Source organism: Pundamilia nyererei, unplaced genomic scaffold, assembly GCF_000239375.1.
Source record: "Pundamilia nyererei isolate P.nyererei 1_Seehausen unplaced genomic scaffold, PunNye1.0 scaffold00019, whole genome shotgun sequence".
Lineage (NCBI taxonomy): Eukaryota > Metazoa > Chordata > Actinopteri > Cichliformes > Cichlidae > Pundamilia > Pundamilia nyererei.
In genome coordinates this window covers 1,857,857-1,868,450 of record NW_005187420.1, presented here as the reverse complement: position 1 = coordinate 1,868,450, position 10,594 = coordinate 1,857,857, and the positions used below count along the sequence as shown (strand labels likewise).

At 41.4% G+C, this 10,594-nt stretch overlaps 1 protein-coding gene across 1 annotated transcript in view; it reads right to left on the bottom strand.

Moving 5' to 3' along the window:
• Positions 1–10,594, bottom strand: part of LOC102206054 (neural-cadherin-like) — a 366,907-nt gene that overhangs the window by 55,095 nt on the left and 301,218 nt on the right. The window contains exons 33-34 of the mRNA XM_005726436.2: positions 7,422–7,602; positions 3,884–4,050 (exon numbers count right to left, since the gene is read on the bottom strand). Of these exons, the coding sequence (XP_005726493.2) occupies positions 3,884–4,050; positions 7,422–7,602 (348 nt within the window). The remainder of the gene's footprint in view (positions 1–3,883; positions 4,051–7,421; positions 7,603–10,594) is intronic.

Here is a 10,594-nt window from a genome sequence, read left to right as displayed (position 1 = left end):
AAAATGATCATGCTTTTTGTGACATTTTTGTTTGGTGCTGTGCCACGTGATTTTTCTAATGTGAAATATGTGCCATGGCTCCAAAAGGTTGAGAAACAATGGTTTAAAAGACGGGGGCCAGTCCCGTGACCACCTGCAATCAGCTCTAGTCTTCAAAATGACTTTGGTGCATCAAAATGGCAAAAAATCAGCAATAATTGAGTCATACTGCCAATTACATGCAACGTGTTTGTGATAATGCAGCGATTAACCGTGTAAACTCGTCAAAAAGCTGCAAATCTGTTGCCATCTATGAAAAGAAACTCCTGAAGGAAGTTGCTGCAGAACGTCAAAATTACATAGACAGCTTTTATACAGCAATATAACCAGAACAGAACCAGTTGGAAACCAAAAGAGCCGATCCCCTATCCACCTATCGCGATTATCGAGACACATTGCAGATGAGTTGTGCTCATCGGTGCAGTGTTGGAAACCTGTCTATGTTTATAAATTAAACATGAATTAATAGCACACCTTCATTAGTCTGCCTGAGAGTGATTACAGGCAGTCCAAGTCAGACCAAGATTGTTTGGAGGCAGATTCCCCTCCACCACCAGGTGACCTATGCAACTGTCCTCCGGTTGAAAGCGGTCACATGGAAGTTGACGCTACTGCACACACAACACCAGGGCATCCAGTTTGTACCGCAGATGGCTGTCACTCCACGAGCCTGGTTCTGTCAGAGGCACTATCTTTCTGATAAAACAGAGCTGTTGTTTCTTCCCACTGTCACCAAGTGCTTGCTCATCTGATTTCTGGGGTTTTCTCTTTAATATTGTAAGGCCCTTACCTCACAGTATGAAGTGCCTTGAGGCTACTGTTGTAAATTCAATTGAATTTCATGCACGTAAAATTGTTACAGCACAAAAAACAGTGGCTCAAAAAACAGGAACTTTATCAGTAATCAGAGAGACTAAAGTCATTTAAAGAAGAGAGCCTAATATGTTTTGTAATATCTTTTACTTAGCATACTGTTGGATGTGAAGCCATACACAAACAGAAGGGGCTCCTCACAATGTAACAGTGTATCCAACCAAGAGTAACACATACTAATTTCTTCCTCTGATTAAAAGCAATCAAAACTATTACAGTGAAAAATATAATCTTAGCAGCCAGTAAACGGTTATGTTTCCACCAAGAACTCAGCAGGGTTTCCAATGTTTCACTGCTCTGCACTCAGGAATAAATGCACTATTTATGGTAGATAAACGATGTGCACTCGCTCCCCATGTGGCTGTGCTGATGGAGCAATGTGATATTTAGGAGGGAGTGTGGGAATGGATGAATAGAAAGGATAGGCAGATGGAGATCAGAGGAGATTTAAAGGGCTGCCATGGTACGGATAATCATCATCATTTAAGACACAGATGTTTGATCAATACGTGTGGTTTGAGTGTGGGGCAAAAGACAGGGAAAGGCACGAGTAAAGAACTGGGAAGGTGCGCAGTGAGCATCTATACTCGTTTGTAAAACACGGTGGAAAATGCATACAGAGAAATCAGATGTTGATCCACCATGTACAGTAATAACATCTGGAAAGCATCTGATTGGCAACAGCGTTATTTTCTTGCATGACAATGATGCCAAACACACAACAGAACGCTATCAGTCCTGGACTGGCCTCCCCAGAGCCTGCAGCTCAACATTACTGAAGCAGTGTGTGATCACCCAAAGAAGCCTTTTGAAGGCTGGAGAACGATTCCTAAAGACTATTTAAGAGACTAAATAACGCTTGTGTAAGAGAATTCAGGCTGTTTCTGTCTGGCTTTACTTTATATGCTGTATTTCTGTGTATGTTTCCAAGTGTTTTAATCAGATGCTGCACTTCTTTCCCATTTTCCTAACAAATAATAATAATTATTCACATTATTCAATAATAATAATAATTTGCAGTTGTTTGCACACAAACCAATTATTCTAAACAAGTGTCAGAAGTCAGACGTCCTCTGTATATACTGGTAAGCCGCTACAGGCCCGGCCAAGGTTTAATATGTTCCATCGATGATTAAGATTAGTGTAGTGCAATGATGTGACTGTTTTCATTTTGTAAACTGATGGATGGAAAACATTAATTAAAAAGAAGACATGCAACAACACAAAACAACAACAACAACAAGTGAACATCTGGATATTAACAGCTGGAAAAAAAACTGTTGAGAAACCAAAAACACTAAAGTAAAGACATACATCTGTTTCTGGTTGTTTCGAATGTCTTTTATCTGCCCTGAAAGGAAATGTTGTTTGGAAACAGGAGATGTACACCTGTGATGATTTCCCTCTCATTGCCTTAGGTGGGGGCCCCAAGAAGTCAAAGGTAAAAAACAAAAAGTTGTTTACTTTGTTTACTCCTGTCACATCTGTGTGGTTGGCCAAAGCGTCTCACTGAAAGCTGTGTGCCTCCTTTAATTTATTCATTCACTTTTTGTTGACTTGTCTGGCTCATTAGGTCTTGAATTCACATAAGTGACCATGATAAATGAGCACAAATGTCTATTTACTTTTAAATATTTAATCAGTCTGATCCTACGTGAGTTGTCCCTACAGTGTACAAATTCAGGTGATAGCTTTGTATAAAATGCAAATAGATTCATTGTCCTACCAAACTTCACTGGGAATCTAAGGAGCTTGGAGAGAAAAGCGTCTGGACTTCTTTAAGTTTCTTGAAGATGTTTGCCCTCTCATCCGAGAAGCTTCTTCAGTTCTAAGATCAACTGGTGGAGAGTCCCAGATTTTAAGCCCTATGGGAGGACCCCCAAGAGTGTCATGGACCCCCTATTGATCCTCTACCTAATTACATGTGAAAACGGGTGTGTGTCACAATCAGCCGAGGTTTCGGGTGAACCAACTGTGAAACCTACCCCCTATCATGTGATTTACTGAGGTCAAATGGCCCAGGATGTGAGTGAGCGTTAAGGCGTCTGGGAAGGAAACTGGATTGTAAGTTGCTGCCTCTGTTCAAAGATGGTTGTTCACAGTGGACATAGACGCTTCTTTCACTCTTTCAAACCATCTGTCTTCTCTGTCCAAAATGTGAACGTTGGAATCCTCGAAGGAGTAGTGTTGGGATTGTACTTCAGTGTACTGAAGAAGCTTCTCGGATGAGAGGTCTTCAAGCAACTTAAAGAAGTCCAGGTGCTTTTCTTTCCAAGCTCCTTAGACTTCAGTGTACTTCCCAGTGTACTTCAGACCCAGCCATACACTCAGACAAAAACCAGTTCATCCAAAGGACAAAAAAAAGCAAACTTAATGTATGCTGTACAGTGTCTACATTGGAGAGACCAAACAGCCACTTCATGAACGCATGGCACAACATACAAGAGCTACCTCAACTGGACAAGACTCGGATGTTGCATCTTAAGGACAAAGGTCACTCCTTTGAGGATGCCAACGTTCACATTTTGGACAGAGAAGACAGATGGTCATGACTCTCCACCATTTGCTCTTAGAACTGAAGAAACTTCTTGGACGAGAGATGAAACATCTTTAAGAAAGTCCAGACGCTTTTCTTTCCAAGCTCTTTAGACTACGATGAATTCACACATGGCTACAGAAACAAATTATGTTAACTGTTACTTTTGTTGCTTTTACCTCTTTTCAAAAAGTGTCTGTTGCATAGGTATCATTATAGCAAGAGAAAGTGCATGTCATAAGAGCAGTGGGTGGATAAAGAAAATGCCTGCAGTTGCTACAGGATAAAGAGTAGAGCAGAATCTGAAACTGTTCATGAAGCGAGAAGGTAAAATAAAATTGCTTTCCACACAACAAAGCCAAACCCAAACTCACAACCTGCTATGAAAAATTCTGAAAGTGAGGAAAAGTGATGACTCCATCTTCCTGCACTCACCTCCAGACGTAAGTATTCACTTTGCTCCTTTGAGATCAGACTGAAAAGGACACTGCTGTGTTTACGGGTTCGAACCAGGACTTGGATCCATGTCCTCCGGGCAGGCAGCGGGGACGCCAACTGGTAACGCACGTGACTGTGGCCATCAAAGGAGTACTCTGGGACCTCTGGTGTTGGTGGATACAAACACATAACCACACACAGAGGTCAGCCACATAGTGCTACGTTTAAACAGGATTTCAAGTGCAAAACATAATTCTTAGACAGTCTGGATGCTGCTTTCCTCCACAGAGAAGACACCACAAGTCACTTCAGCTAAATCAGTTTTAAAAAGTCCGGTGCTGGGGACAGAAAGAATATGTTAAATGCACAAGATAGAATATGCATGTTTGGTTTAGCTTGGGTTCTTCTGTCTAAGAGTTTGAAGTTTTCACAGAAGTGTTTTTTGTGCATGCCTCTCAGAATAAACCAAGCACACCTAAAACTCTCAAAGCCGTTCTTCCATCTCACGGCGTACGCAAGTGAAATTTTCTTCTATCGCTTTCACACCTCTTCCTTTTCTTTGTCTCCTTCCCTTGTAACTTTGACAAAGTCGAGTGGTTCATGAGAGCTCACTTGAAGGCAATGTCAAATCAATTTTTTTTTGGGGGGGGTGCTTCTAGGCATGGAATATGCAGCTGATCAGCCATGTCCTCTTGAAGCTCCCAGAACTCCATCTCAAATTTTACTTTGCCTCTCACGGCCACAGGCTGTTTATATAAAAACATAACAACACCATCAATTTTACACCAACAGTCTCACGTTATTCAGCGATGGCTTGTCAAATACACGAAATACTTTGAAGTAGAAGTGGGGGTATTTGTTTTCCTTTCCTCTTCTTTTTTATTTTCCATGTAGACTCCAACAGAGTAAAGGGCAAATATTTAAATTAAAGAGTGAAAGAATAAATAGTGAATTTTGCAAGTTTTTGTTTTACAAGATGAGAGTGACTCACTATCATTTGTTCAGTTCAGTTAATACTGCATCGCATTGCAGTTTTATTCCAAAAAAAAGAGACTTCCTTGTAATTTTCTTACTTTGCAAAGCAATCCACCGGGGTAAATTGGAACTGGGCTGCATGTTAAACACAGATGGTTTAATCTGTTATGGACCGGAGCGCTATTTGTCATATAAGACATAACAGAAGAAAAGAACCATTTCTACAGACTGCACACCAAATCTTGACCTGTTACGATTTCAGATTCTACATTCGAGTCGTGTCTGAGTCTCACTGTGAAATAGGAGGCAGAAACCAAACAAGACCGTAAAGCCTGGACTAGTGTGCTGCGATCAGCAGAAAGCATGACTGAAGGTGTCCTCCTCAACTCCAAGGATGTGTGCGAGAGGCCACGTAGGACCTGAGCCATTAAAGAGCCAATCTCAGTCCAATAAAAGTCTGCAATAAGCCAATTGTCTCCACAACCACACGACCAGCACAGAGAGGCTCAGAAGAAGCCATCTTCTTTAGGCCAAGGGGCAGGGTAGGTTGCTTGGTGAGTAAAACAAAAATTACACTGCAGTGTACTTCTGAGATTGGAAACTGATGGAGTGCCGTTAGTGTCTTCTTGAGTCATCCTTGCCTGCATTTATATATCTGCGATACACTTGGAGCATTGTCATGGCTAGTTGGCGATGTCCCGGGTATCGCTTCACAAAGCTACTTACACCCCATTATTCAATTTGTTTAGTTTAAACCCTAAAAGTCAAGGCAGCGCATCCTAATTTTTATGGAAGAATTCATAGACGCTGTCAATGAGTGACAGCAGTGAGGTCTGGTAGTCTCAGGATCTCGTCTCTACTTTTTGCAGATGGTGTGACCCTGCTGGGTTTATTCAGTAGTGACCTCCAGCTCAGCCTGGGACAATTTGCTGTGCCGAGTGTAGTCGGACTAAGAATCGGGAACTACAAGTTTGAGGCTGTGGTTCTCAGACAGAAAAGGGTTAACTGCCTACTTCAGGTTAAGGATTAGTTGACACATTAAGTGGAGGAGTTCAAGTATATCAGGGTCTTGCTCACAAGTGAGAGTGGAGTAAAGCAGAGCAGGAGATTAACAGATGCTTTGGCACGCTGTTCATTACGGTGAAGAGAAAGCTGAGTGTGAAGCTAAAGCTGTCGATTTACTTGTTGACTTTCTGACCCTCACCTAAAGCCACAGGCTGCTGGGAGTGACTGAAAGAATAAGAACAACATACAAGAGAGCAGACAGACCTCATTCTGATAGGTGTCTGGGTTGAACCGTAAAGTTAGGGTCAAGAGCTCAGTCATTCAGGAGGTGATATAGGGATCTCCCCAGGATGCCTCCTGGATTACAGATGTGTTTCGGGCATGTCTAACTTAAAGGGGCCCGCAGGACATGTTGGAGAGAGATTATGTTTCTCAGCTGGTCTTATGTCCCTCTTAAATAGAGTTGTTCCTTCCCACTGTCTCAAGTGCTTGATAAAAGGGGGTCACTTGATAGTTGGAGTCTCTCTCTGCTATTTTAGGCTCTTTACCTTACAATAAAGTATCTTCAGGAGACTGTTGTGATTTGGTGCTGTGCAAATAAAACTGAAATGAACTGAATGCCACTAAAACTATTTTAAAACATTAACTTCTGGCATTTCCAGGTGAATAAAGTTGGGTTATTTTCCACAGTTGCGCTTTCACACATGCAACACGCAGCAGGAAATAGTCCGCTTTCACATGTGTTCAGACATCTAGAAATGTGATGTGTCGTGGCGCTGCCAGGATGCAGCATGTGGTAGGTGCCACACATCATACCCACTTGTTAGTGTTAATTGCACAGCACACACACAGGCACAAACTGACATTAACACAAACTTTGTATACGGGAGTTGGCAGGTTAAAGAAAACGTCTAGCCTGGATGTATTTGTTCACATATCCAGCTCCCCTGGATAGCTCTTGGAAAAGTTCAGGGCTGCTTGTGTGAAAACAGCTTAACTGAAGTGCTCCATGTTTGTAGTTGCATCCTCAGCTAATTTATTAAATGCTTTGGTTCACCCTCAGCTGCTGCGTCCTTTGCCATAGTTGTTGTGGCCTTGGAGCCACACAGCTTTTATTCTGTTTTACAGTCTAGGTTACCCGGTAACAAAACAGGGGGTTCTCGTCAACAATATTTATGGGAATGTTAACCGTAAAATTTCTGACAGCCATGTTTACTATAGCCTTGAAGACCAAAACATTACACTGAAAATAAAGCTGCTCAGGATCCCTTGAAGCTGTTGGAGGAAACAGCCTGTACCATGTGACACAGCTGAAGTGATAAGCTGGGAAGGACGTGTGCATTTTAGCATTTAGAGCGATTTTGTGATAGCACTAACTCCTTGTCCGACAATGACCAAATATGTGTTCGTTTCACATACTGTAATCTGACATAGTCAACAGGGAGTAAATGATCTTTGAGGCCACATGGATGATTTTCTTTTCTTTTTAATGTTACTGTCAAGAACAACACTTTATTGCATAATGTAAAACAAAAATAATAAAAAATTGGCATACCTTCTTCACACTGGTGTCCTGTGTATCCGGGTATACACTGGCAGCTGAAGGAGCCCCACTCACCGTGACAGCGACCCCGGTGGCCACAGGATGGATAGCCCATGTTGACACAGCTGCTATCTGTGGTCAGGCAGCCTGGAGAGCTGGACTGCGAGTCGGCCGGGGAGCCCAAATCATACAGCTGAATGGAAGAGATACAGGGGCGGAGATGGGAGGATTAGTAAATTTAGAGAAGGTAAAGTTGAAGAAAGGAGAAACTGGATATGAAGTGAAATTGGAAAAATATAAACAAAGTAAAACAACAAGAAAGCAAGAAGGAAAACGAGGCGGAAATAGGAGGGAAGAAAAAGTGGAAAAGTTGAGATGCGAGGAAGGCAACAGGGAGAGGTGCCAAGAAGTAAGTAGCTTACATACAGAAGGCAAAAAGGCAAAGTGACAGCAGAGAAAATGGGATTAGGGAAGACACGGGACAGACGTATAAGGGGGTCAGCAGCCAGAGGGAGAGTCGGAATATTCGAAAGAGGTAAGTAAAGTCAAAGAGAATGAAAATGAATCGATTGAGGAAGAAAACTCTAAAATACACTGAAAGACATAAACTCAGACAGTCTCTTTCTTTAAATTGTCATCTCTCTGTCTCTCAGAGTCTCTCGTCACAATGATGAAACCAAACTCTTGACCAGAGAAACAGCATGACCACCTACAGGGAGAACTGAAAGGACAGAGGAACCTTGAACGCTTACAATCGGATGTCATAAAATACATTAATATGTTCAGTCACCTCCCTGCCAGGACCAAACTTTATGAGTGTTTGTGCTGCAGAGAGGATGCAGGAATGTGAAAGATTGTAAAGTGAAATGAATCATGCCATCAGGGAGCTGCTGATTGGTTCTGACCTCCAGCAAAGAGGGCTCTTATTGGTTGTTGACCTTTAAATGCTACAGCTCCACAATTTTCTGGGGTTGAGCTGATCATGTTGATCGCCAAGGACTGAAAGACAAACATCTGCATTCTAAAGCAGAAAGACATATTGGCGTGTCTGCCATTGATTCGACTGAGCATCGGTGTCGCTCCAGTATGTGTGCATGCGTGTGTCTCTGAGCACAGCACTGGCTGATACATGAGCTCAACTCAAAAATACAGCTGCTTCTTCATGAATAACAAATTACGGCTTGAGCTGAAAACAGTGTCACACCCCCCACAAAGAGACGCAGCAGGATGCCATATTTGCCACGATTAATTTCAGGTGTTGGGTATAAAAATGTCTCAACCTACACAAAGTGAAAATACATTCTAAATGAAAAAGCATGCAGCTGGAGTGTGCCGTGCAAAGAGTGAAGTTTCACCCAAAATGTCTGAACCTTGAAGCACTTCAGTCACACCTTGGAGGAAGTGATAATGAAGATGGCTGACAATGACATGCAGAAGTCAGGCATAATGTCACCTAAACAGCATGAAATGAGTCTTTATAAGTATTGAATTCAAATTTACAACATGTGGTAAGATGATGTCGTTTAATATCGTTAAAAATTCTTTTTTTTTATTAGTTCGCCATCCACATGTTGGTTTTATTTCACTCCCTCACTTGTCTGAAAGAAGATATTTTAGCTGCTTTAAATTGCTCCCAGTGTCCATGCCTGCCAAAAGCAAAATGCAATGCAATACAAGGCAACATCTAGACTATGATTTCCTAAAAACATACAGAACTTTTTTTGCTGAATATATATTTTGGTGAAATGAGAAAACATCATCTGTCCACAGTGTTCTGTAACTTCTGTTATGAGGTAAACTTTTTGCTGAGAAACTCTGTAAATCAAGTTTTGAATCATAGCTAGTAGCACTCAAAAAGCTATTAGTCAGTGTGCTGTAACTGCACACCTCCCTACTTAACAATGTAGTGACAGATATGTCAAAAGCACAGAAAACCTTAAAGCTGTAATGCTACTCTGAGAGCTGAAGGGAGAAAGGAAAGCAGAATAATGATAAGACGAGGATGGAGAAAGTGGAAAACGGACAAAGGTGAGTGACAGCAGGGGTAAGAGAGGCAGAGAGGTAGCTCCAGAATAGAAGCATATTAAAAGGAAATCATTTCCTGTCTTTTTACCTGGATGCAACCTCACTATTACCACCGGGCTTACTCCGGTCTCATTTATCCTTTTAATTCATTCACCTTTTCCTGTTTAGGTTACATGCAGCCATGCACCACACTTCACTGGTTTTAATTAAGACAACATGGTATGCAGTGTTAATTTAGTCAATGGGAACTGCGATGAGAATTTTTCAAGCCAAAAACTTACTTAAATTTGTACCTTTGTACTGGTAGATTTTCATACTAAAACTATCATAAAAAATGTTCAAGACATGAGAATGAACCACGTTTGCTTTGCTCAGCGGCCTTGCAGATTCTGTGGAAAAATTCAGCAGCTTCTGAATAGTTTTTTCTGCCTCCCAAAATCTCTCTACTGGTTTACTAGCTTGGTTTCTTAAGAAGCTCCTTACTTTCAGTAACACTGTGTCTGTTAGCAATGTGAGAGTTTTATACATATGAACTAAACCTGTGTGCACATTACCGCAGACTGTAGCTAACATACATATAGGCAGGCAAGATGTTCTTTAGATTTTCCCAAAATACTGAAGAATACATCAACCCATCTACTCAAACTAAACCCAGACAGGATTTTAGAGAACAACTGAAAGAATGATGTTATGGATGAGCTGCTGCTCTTCAGTAGAAATAACTGTGCAGCTTTGGCAAAGCTAATGCTAATGCTAGCTGACCATGGTCAACTGTGATTTTGTTCCAATTAAGGATTGACTGATTAGCCAATTCCAGGTTGCAGGCAGGTGTTTTTGGAATAAAGTGTTATTTCTGTAAATACATTATTAATTTCTCTAAATAAATAACTTATAAAGGACAATTAGTATATAGTTCCTGATGCTGTCTTCACTCCGCCTGTGTACAAAGATTCAAACATGCAGCTCTGCTTTTCTGTATGAGCAATTAGCCTTATAGCGGGTGGATACAGAGGAAAATGGTGACGTGATCTTACAGCTTTGAGGACTGGAGGTACAGACATTACTTTTATTTTTATTTAATGAATGGGCAAGAGCACAATGGTGAAATGCAACTGCATCCAAAACGGAAACAATAATGGTAAATGACCTGTATTTGTATA